We start from the raw sequence: 17,237 nt of genomic DNA on the forward strand, positions 1-17,237 counted from the left end.
TTTAATTGTTATTTTTAGATGCACAGGAAAAATGTAAATATTTATTTGTATGTACCGTATATAAATATTTTCATTCGTCTTATTTATTTGCTTTTCATAGTTCAAAGAAAAAAATGAAATAAAAGATTTGCTCATTTTAATGTCGCAAATCAATATAATTATTTTCCTTTTCATTATCTATATTCATGACATAAGTCGATGTAAATGTTGAATTTTGTTCAAGTATATTTACTCTATATTTAAAGTGTTATATTTGGTGTTGAGGTTTTTTATGAAAAATTAATCGTGTGTTTTGATTTATATTGCAATGCTTGTTAAAGTAGGTCATTAAATCAATAAAATGATCAGACTTAACTAGCTTATAGCAGACGAGACATATAATTGAAAATTTTATCTGGTAAGTGAGATGAGTTCACTGTACTTATTACATTAAGTTTACTTTACTTACCTTCTATGGATCGTTAATGGTATTGAATGACATACAATAAAAAATTTACATTAACTTTATCTTTATAATATTATAAATATTATAGTCAATGTCTTGAACACTTTGTTTAATTCAGGATGATTTCCTCGTAACTGCAAATATCATATGCAAACAGAAATAAAGTGATAATAAAGTACAACATGTAACAAAGTCAAACCATTCGGTCATTGACTAAACTTTCTCTGATGATTTCTTTAATCTGAATACTTTATACCTATACACAAATTTAAGTAGACAATGTTATATTATTTATTTCATTACACAATGCTATATTATTTTTAAAACATACTAAATTTGTTTATGGCTTAACTGACTGACTAAACTGGCTTTATCATTTTGGCTTTTATTAGTTACTTTTTATAAAATATACTTATTAAAATATTGATATTAATATATTGTTTAATTTATACTAATATGATAAAGCTGAAGAAGTCTTAGTTGAATGCTCTAGGCTCAGAAACTTAACCTTTTTTTTATTGCAAAAGCTTTTTGTATTCTATTTATTAAAACTATGGGCTAATTACATTTTGATAATTGTTTTGAAGTGACCCATTGTAACTGCATTTCATACCTTCCTTTTTACCATGAGCTTGAAACCAGAATATGTCCATATGATTACTTATCCTAATAAATGGATAAAGATATAATTAGTTTGTGTATTGGTAAATTTTTATGTAAGACTAATTAATTAATATTATTAAAAGTAGTACTCTGTCCTTATTATATGAATCTTATTGGGGGAAAACTTTTGCCCCTTAACACACAAATGTTATCATGCTTACAAAATAATAGAGAAGGAGGTGCCCTGACACAAAGTTCCCTCTGCCTAACTTCCTGTGGAAAAAGGTGTGAATCTGACAATCTGTACTGCACTAGTCATAATGCCAAGAATTTCTAATTGGTTACTCCAAATTTGTCTTACTTACTTGACCTTCCAAATTTTTTAATATTAATAAATAATAATTCATTTCCTTGGGTGGAGATAAACCTACAACTGTCACATTACAGTCACACCCTTGTGCCTCTGCACCACAACAGCCTCCACCATTCTTCTTAATAAGAAGTTGATAAACAATTAAGCAAGTAACTAGATTATGATGAATGTTCAATTTTCTTAACCCTGAGGGAAGAATATAATAAACTAACATCCAAATGTCTGACATACTTGAATTAGTATTCTATTTAAAAAGTAAAGTCTTGTGTTACACACTTGTGCCCATGCGCCAAATTTGGCAGCTATCATCTACCAGGTAGTAGTTCTAGTTCTGGAAAAAATCTGAAAACTATACATTTGTGGTAAAATCCTAAAAAATTTAAGGAGGCAAAATTTAGTATTAAAGCCGCTAGTTTGCATCCTCAGTGGGCGAGCCCGACTCGCGATCGTCCGGTTTTTTTAACTATATTGTCAAAATAACAATTAGTCTGCTTAATTCGATTTCTGCTGCAGGTTAAAATATTGAAGTATATCCATAAACAAGTGGTTTATATTTAAGGTTTTGGTTAAACTTTGATATACAATTAGAGAACAACAACTCATCTTACATTATTCTAAATGGTGAATATGTTTAAACCAAGAAATAAATAAAAGTTATATTAAAAAGTTATTAACTGACAATAAGACTGAAATTACTAATTATTATAATTGACTTTATGAATGCAACAATAGAAAAGTTTAAAAAAGTGGTCATATAGATATCTAAATATATAAAAACTCTAGGGTTAAAAAAATATTCCACAGTTTTTAAAAAATAAAATTAACAATATAATACACGCTATGGTCGCTCACACTGCACTTTATGTTACAATCGAGCTACATTTAAAAATTTATATATATAGGGATGTTAATGTTAGATGGCGCCGCGCCCGGGTCGTTGACCCTCTGTGCACCCTCCACCGTTATCGACGGTAACTGGACTCGGGTTACAGTTTACACAGGTAAAGGACGGGATTCTGTTATACGTGTTTACAGTTAGTATAAAAAATGTACTAGCCTAAAGTTCCCTTTAAGGAAACAAGTAGAGATTTTGTTATGGCTAGGAATGTTCTATCAGCCACTGTCGGATACCGGTATAAATATTATGAACCTTACTTATGTACTAATTTATCTTAAAAGTTAACTTTAGATAACAGTTTTTTTTTATATACTTATTTTCACTTATTTTATAGTTTACATTATAGTTAAATATAGGTAAATGTGCTACGCTACGGCCCACGACATAGTTAAAGAGGATAGTTGCCTCCTCATAGGAGTGTAAGCATTGATAGGAACATACTATTACTCTGAGAATATGGCTTATGGACTAGTGATAAGGTGAATAATAAAAGACTAAAGAGGTAATCATACAACAAAATTACTGTAGCGCGGTTGAATCATCAGATGTTGTTGAACATGACGTAATTTCAATGGCCTACAAAACACAGGTTTTTTTACTTTTAGTCCTTGATTTTATTAATATGTGGTAAATCGATTGTATTTTTCGTTTATTTGTAAGTAAAGATCTACGAAATAGTCATTTATAAAGTGTTACCAAGACACTAAGTTATATTTGAAACAAGAATAATTTTCAATTTGACGTGCACTCAGCTGGTTCTGATATTTCAAGTGTGCCTAATTGGACAATATTTTTTTGCCATTCTCAATAAAGAATATTTACATAGTTTAAGTTTAATATTAATTGCAAGGACCGTAAGCTTATTACATTGAATACGATTTGGCACGTATTGGTTCTAAGAAGGAGTGGTGACGGCGCCGCTGTATCACTCGCTGACGAAGTTATTTTCTGTACCATTAGTCACGCGGGTATCCGGCGCGAGCTCGCCGCGCTCACTTCACACGAGCAACGAACGAGCCCTACATCGAGAAATAACATAAAAACTAAATTACAATTGTCTCATTTGTATATACAGTGATTTAGTTATATTTAGTGCTATTTAATTTGTTATTATATTAATAAGTTAATATTAACAAGTATTTAAAGTTTTTTTTTATAGTGTTTGTGAAACGAAAAATATAATATATTTTATTGTGATGAATCGCTCTTTAGGCTAATGTGACTAATTACTGTGATAGTATTTGAATTATAAATTGTTTTTTTTTGTGACATTTAAAGTGCCTTATGTAGTAAAAAGGTGAGTTTTATTTTTTATTATTAATTATTAATAATGTTATTATGATGGTTATCTTATAAAACATTCGACGAAAAGTATATCTTTTTTATTAATCATTTTATTCTTAGTATTTATCTAGTTAATGACGATTTTATTAAATCATTAGTACACTACACGTTTAATATTACAAGTCTGAAGTCATATTTAATTCTTTCTATTATTATTTACATCAGTAATATCAAAATTTATTTTGTTTAACTATAAATTCTTGTCTGTGCGTGTATCTATTAAACAAAATAAATTTCTGTATGTCACTGTCTGTTTATTTACCCAAACAGAACTGAAGGCTTCTATTGAACCTTTCAAAAATATAAAAAATAATTATAACTCGGACATTACTTCTTTAAGAAGTTTCTATTGTGTTATTAAATTTTGAAGTTGGTGTGGAATTTGCGCCTATATACGCTCCTATAGTGTAGTACAAACGTCTCTGAAGATTAAACGTTTGTGGTACATTGATTTACCATTTAGTATATAGAGTTTATGTTTGCGACGTTTGTTTAACGCGCGTCGCCCGACCTCGTTATACTAGCGTAGGCGCCTAACCGCCCGCGCCGCCCGCCCACAGGTGCGAGCGTGGTCACATAATAACGTGAACTTTTATATCAAACTGTCTTTATTTGACGTTGTTTTCAATTTTCATTCATAAAATTAAAAATAGAAGACTCTATACATATCTTATTGATAATGGTAAAAATCAAGTATACATATAACTATTCGGGGAATTTAGGCTTTTAAGGTTTAGAAAAGAATATGAGGTACATATAAGTTTCTTGAGGATAGAAAAAAATATGAGGAATATTTAAAAAAAATCTTATTTTTAATTTAAAATCTTGTTACAGATATTTATATAAAACGAAAGTAAAACTACAAAACATGAATACACGAACGAGTTTACTACTATGTACGTGGGCGAGCTTGTTGATCATGTGTTTGGGACAACGTGCGGAGCAGCTGCTTGCACAGAACCCATGCTCCAGCAAGACCACGTGCAGCGACTGCGCCCGGACGCCGTCGTGTGCGTGGTGCTTCGCCCCCGAGTTCAACGGACCCCGTTGCTTCAATCCAGCGATGGAGGGTGGCACGGCGGGATGTGATGAGGCTTACATATTCAACCCTGACAATCAACAATCAATAGATCCGGTTTATAATAGAGAACTCACTAGAGGTAACAGAATTTTCTTTAATATTTTTTTACTAAAACGATGTTTTTTTCCCTATTGCTAAGAAATAATTTTGTTTACAGCTAAGGGTAGGATGGGCATTGGCATGGAGTCGTCATATTATGAAGAGTCCATGAGTAGTAGTAGCAGCAGTAGCAGCAGCAGCAGCAGTATAAAGGGAGGTTACGCCGGAAGTGCTGCCGGAGGCGAGAACCTCGTTCAAATCAAGCCACAAAGAGTAAAGCTGCAATTACGAATGAGTAAGTATTAGTAGAATATTAGCGAGTGAATAATACTGAACAAATTTAAGCAGCTGAAGCAAGGTGATTTGGTAGTGTATTTCTAAATTCAACATTTCAAATTATTCTTCCTTTTCTTCTTTATTTGTGTAATGTATTGTTTGTGTTGCAGATCAAATGCAAAAGATGACATTCTCGTATGCTCAAGCACAAGATTACCCGGTGGACCTTTACTACCTCATGGACTTGAGTAGATCTATGAAGAACGATAAGGAAAAGCTCAGCACCCTCGGCAGCTTACTCTCGAGCACGATGAGAAATATTACTTCAAATTTCCGAATCGGTTTTGGGTCGTTTGTCGACAAACTTGTTATGCCATACGTTTCGACTGTACCTAAAAAGTGAGTAGTTTTTTTTTGAAAAATTGCATCTAGAATATTGTTTCTTGTTTTATATATTTTGATAAAAAAACAACATTATTTAACAATAATTTAATATAATATAATAATATATATACAATTTGTTTACTAGTTTAATATCACCTTGCGATGGCTGTGCGGCACCGTATGGGTACAAGAACCAAATGTCGCTTAGCAACGACACTGACTATTTTGACGTAAGTAATATATATTTTGTAACACTTTCAGTCTTTAATTTGCGTAAATTAAGTTTCAATCAGTACTGTTATATTTTTATTTCCGAGGAACGTCTGAATTTCAATACTTTATGTCTAATGTCTAGCTTTGTCAAGACAGCACAAACAAAAACATTTGTGTATAAACATTGTCCCCTAAGTCCTAGTGATGATAATCGTGTATGCTGACAGATACCAATTGCCACATCATGACGTCTTCATTTTTTGTATATTTTGAAAGTATAAAGCATGTATTTTAAAGAGTTATCAGATACAAAAGAGAATAATTTTAATAATGCAGATCCCGAAATCTTTGAATGCAATCGACACAAATGACCTAAACTTATATAATGAGATAAAAAGCCTGACGTAAAAATGAATAAGCCTTGACCCTAATATATAAAGTTTTTGTTTAACGTTTTTAAATAAATACTGTGTGCAAGTTTAACCTGAATATTCTGTAACTATTCTGTGAATAAATATTTTCCTCATTCGATGTCATGTTTAGTGGTAAAATATTATTAGGAATATTTTGAATTGGCGTGTTTGTATTTAAAAGGACAAAAGGCACCCTTGAGGATGACTGATGTATTTGTTCTGTTACGAGTTTTTAACATGTTCGAAAAATGTCTCGAAAATATTGTCAATACAAAATATTTCTAATAACATTTTAGTACTATACATAACAACAAACGAGAAAAATAAGTATATTTAATATTTAGTGCATTTTCAAATATCATCCATAATTATTTTTTTAATATTTTTAAACACAGAAAGCGGTCGCTCAAGCGGATGTGTCGGGTAACCTGGACGCACCGGAAGGGGGTTTCGACGCCATAATGCAAGCTGTTGTGTGTAAAGGCGAAATAGGATGGCGCGAGCACGCTAGGAAACTGCTCGTCTTTTCTACAGACGCTGGTTTTCACTACGCTGGAGATGGAAAGGTATTTTTTAGGGTTCCGCCTTGTTGAGACATTAAGATGAAATTAACATCATACATTACCTTGAAGCCGGAAAAAATAAACTTTTATGTCAACGTAATCTAAAGAGAAGAGTGTTTATGCTTCATTTTTGTTGTTTTTGCCGCATGCCACAAAATCTCTAGGGTATTTTCCGTTGACTTAGAATTGTAAAAGTTATCAAAAGTATGAACAGTACAAAAAATAGAATTAATCCAAAACTCGCGGTGAGCAAGGCCGACACCGCCGACTTTAGAGTCAAAATATAAAAAATATTTCTCATACTCATATTTTCTTTGTTTTCCTGAAATAGATTTGTTTTCCCTTCTCATTTAATTATTTTTTGAACTTAGTACGCATCAGCATAAGATCGGCAATAATTTAATTTTCACGTATTTTTCTTGTAGTTGGGAGGTATTGTACAACCAAATGATGGAGAATGTCACATGGAAAACAACTCCTACACTCATTCCACTACTCAAGACTACCCCAGCATTTCACAAATTAATCTCAAGGTAATTTAGTTTTAAACACAATTATTGTACTCTGTAGATATTAATTCAATTATTGGTCATTTCATTTCATTCAACTTATAAAAGATATAAGGTATTGAAAACGTATCAAACTAATGGTTGTTTAATTTTTACAAATCTATACTTCTAAAGAAAAGCTAAAAAAAGAAGCTAAAATAAGTAAAGAATTCCTTCAATTGGAGATCGAATACACAACGATCGCGTATACAAGTACGTTGGCTAACATTTTTTATGCATATACAGGTGAAGCAACATGCAATCAACGTGATATTCGCCGTGACGGCGGAACAGATTAGCGTGTACGAGCAGCTCAGCAAACACATAGAGGGCTCCAGCTCCGGCATACTCAGCGACGACTCGGATAATGTTGTGGATCTCGTACGCGAACAGTATAATGTAAGAATTTGTTTTTTTTTATGCCCAAGCGGGACTGGAACCCACGATAACCTCAATTTGATTATTTTTATTATTAATTTATATTCATGTGTTGTAAAAAAAGTTGCAAGTATATTTTTTTGTAGATTTTAAATAAAAAACTAAATGTCAGTGTATGAAAAACCTTAATATACCTTCATAAGATGCATATCGTCGGGGATAGTGCAAATCCGCGTAACTAGCATTGGATAATTTCGCGTAACTGACATTTGTAGCTAAATCTCAATTTCACGGCCATTCGACGTAAGATCCCGATTGGCAGCCTCCTGTTTGATGGGATTTTTTTTTCGACCAATATAAAGCTAGATTTCGCCTAAAAACAATACTGCGTATCTATAATCGACAATTAACAGTACCGCGTATGTCTTCAAGTGTCAGTAGAAGTGTATTTTGTAGTTTATTTTTGCTTTCAAACTCCGTCAAAACACATTAAAACAAGTAGAGCTTACTAAAGAAATCGCTGGCACGCTCGAAACGTCATAAATTAAGAACTGAACTGAACTGAACTAAAGAAATCGAAGCTTTATCTTGTTGCGACACAATCACTTTTAGATAGATAAATCTCTTTATTGCATACATATAGAAAATAAAATATTTTACAAGAGAAATATAGACCAATATTAAAAACAGATAAAAATAAAAACACAACACAATAAAGACATTTAGCGCATAGAGGCAGTATGCAAAGGCAACCTTATCACTACTAGTCATCTCTTACAGGTATAATTAAATAACAATAAGATTTATTTGTATCTATTCCTTTTTACTTTTCACTTTTAGTGCATTCTGCTTAGAAAGTCCCAAATTACTGTCTATTTTCTGAAATAACCAATGTTGCATCGGTAGCTTCAACATCAACATGTAGCAATAATGATTTGTTTCCTGAAAGAATCCTGGAACGTGAGGCTGCCATTGAGGCTGAAAAAAGATGCATGTGATCTATGTTGTTCATATAAAGCTGGCAAAATTACTTAACAAATATATCAATAACGTGTGTCACGTAAAGATTTAGCAAACGAGAAAAGACTTTAGACAAAGAGGCTGCAAAAATGGAAAGCTTCACGTAGTAACAGCCGATTTACAAGCTGTGAAATTATGTCCATTTTTGAAAGCTAGTGCAATGTATTTTAAAATGAAGTTAATTGTCCATATGAAACGCTATTGGTTTAATGAGACAACATCACATTTAAAAGCTTCCACATGCACTTCCTTTTTTATCGATTATTTGAAGAAAATCTTAGAAGAGAGTACTAAAAACGTCGTAATTTATATTGATGGCTTACATCACAAAACAAAAACGTCATAGTTTTAAACGCACTTCCGCATTTTTTTAGAAAAAGACCATACTCAAATGGAAGTGGATTCAGTTCACTATATAATAGAAAGTTAAAACATCCGGAAATATTTTTATATAGTCAATACTCCTCAGTTACCAAAGAAGCTAGCCTGAATCCATTTCCATATGAAGTAGTAACGTGTGACCACACTTTTTTCAAGGATTATAGCACTAAAAGTAATCTTATATATGATACAATCCGCCCTGGAAGAGGGGCTGGTACAGAGTGCGGCAAAGTGGTTTTATTGAAAACAAACTGAACTAATTTCAGCTATTACTACAAATATTAAAAAAGTATTACCCCATTTATTCCTTATTCACTATACTTTATTCTTATCTAAGAAAATGACTGCGACTTAAAGTTTATTTATATAAGGTACCTGAAGAATCTATTATTGTTATTCATATATTAAATATATAACAGTAATTTGCTTTTAAATTTACTGATAATATATTTTCTGAAAAAGCTCTTGGTCTTTTGTGTATTAGTACTTTGAAATTATTTATACTTGTAATACTTAAAGTTGTATAAAAGGCTGATAAAGAATCGCTCAAAGCTGATTAAAAAGTGTTATTGATAGTGTGTTTTCAATTTTATATTTAAGGGGGATTGTTTAAAAAAATACATTAATTAATAAATAATAAAATCTTCATTTTATTATGAAATATTATTTGGAACATTAATAGCACGTTTGATTTTAAAACCGTGTAACTAACTGTCAGGTTTCAATTTAATAAGATCGTGGTCAAATCAAATCAGCGTAAGTGGCGTGTCGCTTAAATTAACCACTTGTTAAACACTGTAAAGGATGATATATGACAAAAATATGTAGAAAATACCAATTATAATTCTCTATGTTAAAATGAGACCACTTGGACTTAAATTAACGATGTTATAAAGTTTTAACCTCCTCCTGTAAAATCTGATCAAATGCAGATACGCGCTCCCCACCTGTGGTATATACGCGGTTCTGCACTATCCCCGACGATATATGTTTATATAGTAAGTATATAAATATAAACAATTAATTCAATTATTTCAGAAAATTACGTCAACGGTAGAAATGAAAGATACATCAAATGATGCAGTGCAAATATTATATTACTCATCGTGTCTCGGAAGCAAGGACGTGATGCAAACGAACAAATGCGACGGCCTTAAAGTATGTATCATATACTATTTTTTTTTTAAATAACATTTTGAGAACGTAACAGTGTTTGACGCTCCGTTCTCTCTGTCTACCCCGCTAGTTATAAAGCGTGAAGCTAAAAGGAGAAGGTATACGTAAAAAAATTGTCACAAAAATTTTTTTGTTGCAAAATATTTTTTATTGATTTAATTAACAAAAAGAAATTAAAAATATGTAAACATTTTATAGGTTGGCGATGTAGTTGAGTTTACAGCAGAAGTCACGCCCAAAGAATGTCCCAAAGATCGGAATAAGTGGAAGCAAAACTTCAGCATCTACCCCGTCGGTGTGTCAGAGAGCCTCAATGTTGAACTGGAGATGCTCTGCGACTGCCCCTGCGAACATCCCGGCCATCATGTGAGTATATTAAATGTTATATTTTTTTTGAATCAACGTGAACGGAGAATTTTATAATCTTATTAGTCTACTTTTTGCGGAACTTTCTTTAGTCTGAGTATTTACTAGTACATTATATGGAGTTACACTGTATATTCTTTTTATAATTACATTCGTAGTAGGTTGGAAATATGTCTATACCAAAGGTTCCGTACCAATTAATAAAAGAAGAGGTAAATGGCAGTGGTAAAGTGTTTGAGTGTAACTTGTAATTGCAGGCGTACAATGACAGCCCGCTGGTGTGCAGCGGCGAGGGTATCTCGGCATGCGGCGTGTGCGTGTGCGCGCCGGGCCGCTTCGGCAAGAGCTGCGAGTGCTCGGCGCACGGCGGCGTGTCGCTAGAGCAGGAGCGCGGCTGCCGCCCCACCAACGCCTCCGCCGGCCCGCTGTGCTCCAACCGCGGCACCTGCATCTGCGGTGTGTGCGAGTGCAACAAGATGGAGGACCCGCTGAAGGTATGCCAAGATAAACCGACGTGCGTGTGAAAAGATAAACAGACGTCTTCCATTTTGACCAGATCCCATAATCAAAACCTAACCAAACTTTCATCGAACAACCCTTGAAGTGCACACTTTCCAATGAAAAAAGAATCATCGAAATTGGTTGGCGGGATAATAAATGTCACGAATATACTTAATAATTGTAAGACTTATGTGATTTTTTCAAGGATACCATTTTCAGAAATAGACCAAATTAAAATGGGACCACACGGGAAGCATTAGCTTTCAAATAAAAAAAGGATCATTAAAATCAGTTCACCCAGTGAAAAGTTCTGACGTAACAAATATAAAAAAAAGCATTCCATTTCATATCCTCCATCTTACGGAAGTCGATTAATAGACTAAATCAGAATCGTTTCATCCTTTTAAGAGCTACAATGCTGCAAAGGGACATACAAGTCAAACTTATAACACCCCTCCCTTTTCCCAGGTGATATCGGGCCCGTTCTGCGAGTGCGACAACTTCACGTGCGACATGAACAAGGGCTTCCTGTGCTCGGGGCCCGACCACGGCGAGTGCGTGTGCGGCAAGTGCAACTGCCGCCCTGAGTACAGCGGGCCTGCCTGCCAGTGCCTCGAGGACCAGGCGCCCTGTATATCGAGAGGTCGGTGGAGACTTATTTATTTAATTATATTTGCGTCAATTTATTTAATTATATAAAATATATACATTTCTTTTGCTTTAACCGTTTTGATTTTTTTTGTGCCTGCTCCTAAGTGAATTTTTTTTTTATAGAAAACGGTAAAATCTGCAGTGGAAATGGAAAGTGTGTATGTGGTCAGTGCGTGTGCAACGTGGATGACGACCGTCACTATTCTGGGAAGTTTTGTGAGAAATGCCCAGTAAGTTCTTAACTAATAACGTAACTTCTAATTATAAAAGTAATATAATTTTAATATATCATTTAAAATAAAATATATCAAGTGATTACTTGATATATATTCAGCAAGTCAGTATGTCCGCTCAAGGGTAGATTTATCCCTAAATATACGCGATCAATGTGGTTTAAGAATTTTATTTAAAATGTGTAAAATGCGACAATCAAACATGTTATTACAATTGTCTACTTCCACAACAGACGTGCCCGGGCAAGTGTGAGGACTTTAAAGCGTGCGTGCTGTGCGAGGTGCACAAGCGCGGTCCCAATTACAACCCGGAGGAGCCGGCGCGAGAGTGTGGTGCCTGCAACCTGTTCCCCGAGGTTGTTGAAGGAAAGGTCGAAGGTGATATGAGTATTTAAATGTAGTATTTTTATATAACAGGGAAATAATACGTGTATTACATTTTATGATAGCGAAAATGTTAATTAACTTAGCTTGGTGTCGCAATTGGAGTTACACTCAGAATTAGAAATATTTTCATTAATCTTTGAATATACTTGTAGTAAATTATTGAGACCATGTCCTTGCACACTCATTGAATTTATTTTAACTTATTTTATTGAAATAAAATATTCAATAAAGTTTTGTATACAAGGCCTTGTATTGTGGTGCTACATCCGCTATATGTAAATGTTACAGACTTGTCATTCCCAATAGGGATAATTAGCTGGTGACGTCATTCAGTACAATAACATGCGGTAACATTAAAAAATATATAATACTCGTTGTCGACGATCAATTTAAATTTTTAGACAGGTGGCGCTGTGGCACAGCGTCTGACTGTAAACGCGATGGTTGTGAGTTTGATTCTCACTGGTGGAAACTAATTACTTACATTTCCTTGCTCCAGTAACAAGACATTCTACGAAGTGTCTTAAAAAGAGGGCTGTGTGTGAGGAACGGAGTGTCTTAACATTAGTCCCTCGGCCTATCCTATTATATGCAGGAATGTTTATTTTGTATTCTAATTATAATGTTTTTTTTTACTAATATTTTATATATATATATTTTTTTCATTGTTTTTAATAGCTAATGAAACTATGAACGAACATTTATGCAGTTTCTACGATGATGAAGATTGTCTGTATGTCTATGTCTATTCCTACAATGAATCTCAGCAATTACACATTAGAGCGCAAAAGGAACACGAATGTCCAAGAAAGGTACACAATTTTTATATATAATGTATAATACTCTCCTAAAATAATAAGAGTATGTAAAGAGATTGGCATAGATTTTTTATAATGTAAAAGTATTCTCACATAGAATAATTAATAGTTATTTATTTTTATATATAGAAAATGAACTCTTATTTATTGATCACAAATTTCTGAATTTCCATAGCAAATAAGAAAAATCGTATTTTCGTAGTAATCGTATTGTATATATTCAATGTTCGGGCCATCCAAAATCACGTCACATGTAGATATGGAGGGAGGGAGCTGACGCATTATGATAAGGGAACGATTCTAAATTTCATGACATGTTTCAAAATATTATACAAATCGCGAAACTTAAACTAAACTATATGTGTGTGTCTAAGAGTAGAGCCAGATTTTTTTAGTAAAGTTAATTATTAGAGATCAGTACAAAAAATATTTGTCTTTTTCTATTGCTTAATCACATACAATTCTCCATACTCGTACAGTGATAGTGCTAACTTTATCATTAACTTTTAATAAATCGAACACAAAAATAAATTATTAATAATTAAATATGTGTTTGCTCAAATGTGATTAGCTGTGACAAGGACGAAGGAAACGTCAAAAACCATTGATTGAATTTATGGATGATTCCTCATATATATTTGAATTAACTTAGAGTCATTGTTAACAATAATTGTGAATTCTCAGGTTCCCATCCTTGGCATAGTACTAGGCGTGATAGCCGCCATCGTTCTGGTGGGGCTCGCACTGCTCATGCTCTGGAAGATGGTCACCACCATACACGACCGCCGCGAGTTCGCGCGCTTCGAGAAGGAACGCATGATGGCCAAATGGGACACGGTAATGTGATAAATGTATTATGTAATTGTCCAACACGCTTCAAGCTTTTTATAGTAAGGTAGGCAGAGAAAACTTTACTGTCGGGACATTTCTCCATAGTATTCACACACGCTAAAGAAAATGCAAATTGGAATAGGTTAAGCAGGAAGGCAGACGCTGGCAAACTCCAGGAAGAAGAAGAATCTAACCAACCTATTATTGTTCAACAACCGTTGTGTTTAAGAACAGCGTCCATACTTTTACAAAATGTATTTTCAATAACACTTAAGTTCTCTCTTCATGAGTAGTGAGTGAATATTTCAATATACTTCATTATGAAAAACCACTTACACTAAGAGTATGTAAGACTATTAAAAATTACCAAAGCCCATATTACGATGCTCTCCTTATTTTTATATAATATTTTATTTTTCTTTAACAATTTTTTTTCTTTTTAGGGGGAGAATCCTATTTACAAGCAAGCGACATCCACTTTCAAGAATCCGACGTACGCCGGTAAATAAGACAGATAGAGATAGATATGTTGGAATAATAGCAATAATAACCAAAAGATCATTATCCTACAAATTTAATGCATTTGTATGTAGTTAATTGTCAGTATTTGCTTATCAAATTAGACGAGTTTAGATTGCCTTATAAGGTGCCTTCCAACGAGATGACTTTAATAAGAAAAAAAAGCACAAATAGAGTCTCATTTTAAAAGCTTTTGAAAATGCCATCGAGGTCTGTATTAATCTCGGTAAAATTATACATGTTATATTAGTACGCTTTTTGTACTTAGTGTGTGAGTGTGACGTATGTACTTATGTGTGTAGTTGTGTATTGAATGTATCATTGTTTACAACATTACAGCGAATTTATGTGAACTATGATACATTTGATGTTATTTAGCTTCATATTAGAAATTTGACAAAAAATATAATATTTATGATTAACATTTTAATACTAAATATGATATTTATATTTACTTTTTGACCTTCGAATAAACTTCTGATTAACTATTGATGTGACTGATAGAGATGTGCCTTCTTGAGTTGGAGTCAGTTGTTAAAATAAATGAAAACACACTGCAATCTTTAAAGAAAATACTTTTTGTATGATTTATATATATTTTTATAAATAATGAATGATATTGATATAGCATATAGGTGATTGATATGAAAATTATGTATCCATTATAAGTACCTAGTAGGAATTATAAAAATATACAGCTATACTGCCTTTGTCGCTATACATCTGCAGTAGTGCCTTATAATATTATGATGTTAGTGCCATTACTAATGATACTTCATAAGCATATTATTTATTACGATATTATTTTTTATTAAATAAATAAATTTGGTGTATTTTACAAAAATAAATAATTAAATATAATGTAAGTTTTTAACTATTTTAGTCAAGTCATTTAAGAATAACTTTTTATTATTACTTTTTATTCATATTACAACAATTTTGATACAATATTATACCAATATTTTTATTTAATTTTTAATGTGATAAACTGATTATAATTATCGCTATTTGTATATAATTTAATTTTATCTTCTAAAACTATTGTGGCCTTTTAAAATGTCTAATAAATTAATAATTTAAACTGATTTTGTCCTTTTATTTCAACTCTCCAACGTTATTCTCGTAGTAAAAGTTCAGAATAAATATAATTCTTCACAGCATTCTTATCAACTACAGACTTATCAATATCAACGAATAAAAAAATATATTTCTAGTAAGAATTAAATTGTGTATAAAAGTATAAATTGAGTATTATAGAATAAACAGCTATTTGTTATTTGAATATAAACGTCTCAAACGGAATTCAGAGCAACTGCATCAAATACTATAGCCCGTCTGGCTTGTCTGGCCGAATAGTAACTTATATTCGGAATTTTGAGGTATTTTATACATACTAGGTGTCTTTTTTTGGTTTTTATGAATTTTATAAAATATCTTTTACTTAATTTTATATTCAGTTCGATTCCCACTCGAGAAAATGAAATATAATTTAATATTTTCATTTCTCGCTCTGATGTCGAGGCAAAGCGCGGCGTTGACTTCCGCCACTTAACACGCGGCGGAGAGTGGGGGGCGGATCTTAATACTAGGCTCACTTGCATACCCTGCTACATGCGGGATCCAGCATGAAGTTGACAAAAAAGAGTTAAATAATACCCAAATACAGATTTTTGTATTTTTATTACTGATATCAAAAATTACAATGTTTGATCGTCAAATCTGTCATGTATGTACCTAGTCGTATATTGCGAAACAGAGGAACATAAGCAAGTAGCCAATTAGAGCTGTACTATAGCAACAAGAGCATTTCACATATTTTATTATTCATAAGCGCGGATGTTAGTCAAGTTGTTCAGCGCGTTTCTGATGATTTTTGTAATAAATATTGTATGTTGACAGGTATTTGGTATAGCCAGATCAGGGAAACTTAAGTATTTTAGTACAACCGTTATGGTTACAGCCAAATTAATTATTTTAGTAAATAAATCCAATAAAAATTCATCCACTTATTGAATTTAGTTACTGTAATTAGCTATTAGGTACATTTAAAAATTCTTGTTGATTTCATAAGGAAATAAGGATCATTATAATGTAAATATTAAAAAATGTATGAAGCTCATTCATTATGAGCTTAAGTAATCAAGACTCTTGATCGTAAAGCCTACAATATGAAACAGTGTCGAGTACCCTATCTCCTGAACTCAATTCATTTTCATCATTCATTGCTATTTTATGAACGTCAACTTTATACACTTTTGAAAGGATTGTTAAAATTCATTATTAATTTTAATGCCATTAAAAAAAAGCTATAGATTTATATTCAGTACATTCATACTTTCTATGTTAAGTACATTGTATATATACATGATGGCGCTGAAGAATAATTAATTTAGAAAAGCTGCAAAATGTGCGAAACGGACTCGCCCACCGAAGGTTCTGTACCAATTTCGAGGAGTGGAGATCAACAGGAAGTACCTACAACATACAAAATTAAAACAACAAACTTAAGTTTGCTAAAGTTTTGTCAACTCTAGCATGGGCGCATTCACTTATTTTATATGTTCTACAATTATAACTTTATAATAGCTTTTTTCTATGAAATATTTATAAATTTTATTTTTTCGGGATTTTACCTTCATTTATATTGTAATTTCTCACTTTGTGCCTAATTTCATAAGTGTAGGTTCACGGCAAGTACCCTATAGGTTTTGAATTTTATGAATGTATCTTTTGATTGGTGACATAGAAACTCGTTGACCTGAATATTTGATATCAATTTCAGTTAGATACCTCCAC

General features: G+C 32.5%; 1 protein-coding gene and 1 long non-coding RNA gene across 3 annotated transcripts; one reads left to right on the forward strand and one right to left on the reverse strand.

Moving 5' to 3' along the window:
• Positions 1–215: 215 nt before the first annotated feature.
• Positions 216–15,523, forward strand: mys (position-specific antigen beta subunit myospheroid). Of its 2 annotated transcripts, none has more exons than XM_085205224.1 (17): positions 216–397; positions 4,498–4,823; positions 4,902–5,078; positions 5,230–5,458; positions 5,589–5,673; positions 6,465–6,635; positions 7,058–7,165; positions 7,427–7,579; positions 9,998–10,117; positions 10,334–10,501; positions 10,759–10,995; positions 11,471–11,645; positions 11,777–11,883; positions 12,120–12,264; positions 12,952–13,085; positions 13,776–13,928; positions 14,366–15,523. In XM_085205224.1, the coding sequence occupies exons 2-17, from the start codon at positions 4,532–4,534 to the stop codon at positions 14,429–14,431; spliced, it is 2,520 nt and encodes an 839-aa protein (XP_085061350.1). In that variant the 5' UTR covers positions 216–397; positions 4,498–4,531; the 3' UTR covers positions 14,432–15,523. The 2 variants fall into 2 exon arrangements, with proteins under 2 accessions (XP_085061350.1, XP_085061351.1); XM_085205225.1 differs by lacking the exon at positions 216–397 and adding an exon at positions 3,278–3,616.
• On the reverse strand, positions 7,911–9,946 carry LOC146527734 (uncharacterized). The gene is made up of 2 exons (XR_014879200.1): positions 9,907–9,946; positions 7,911–8,536 (listed from the first exon to the last, which is right to left on the reverse strand). It is a non-coding gene; the product is annotated as an uncharacterized LOC146527734 (long non-coding RNA).
• Positions 15,524–17,237: the final 1,714 nt, after the last annotated feature.

This window comes from Heliconius melpomene, chromosome 20 (assembly GCF_056956725.1).
Source record: "Heliconius melpomene rosina isolate 202511_hmr_F chromosome 20, ASM5695672v1, whole genome shotgun sequence".
Taxonomy (NCBI): Eukaryota; Metazoa; Arthropoda; class Insecta; order Lepidoptera; family Nymphalidae; genus Heliconius; species Heliconius melpomene.

Bases quoted from the DNA above. Each gene is read 5' to 3' on its own strand.
- mys (XM_085205224.1), top strand. From the start codon at position 4,532: ATGAATACACGAACGAGTTTACTACTATGTACGTGGGCGAGCTTGTTG. The intron at 6,636-7,057 runs GTATTTTTTAGG...TTTTTCTTGTAG, and splicing joins ACTACGCTGGAGATGGAAAG to TTGGGAGGTATTGTACAACC. The intron at 11,884-12,119 runs GTAAGTTCTTAA...CTTCCACAACAG, and splicing joins AGTTTTGTGAGAAATGCCCA to ACGTGCCCGGGCAAGTGTGA.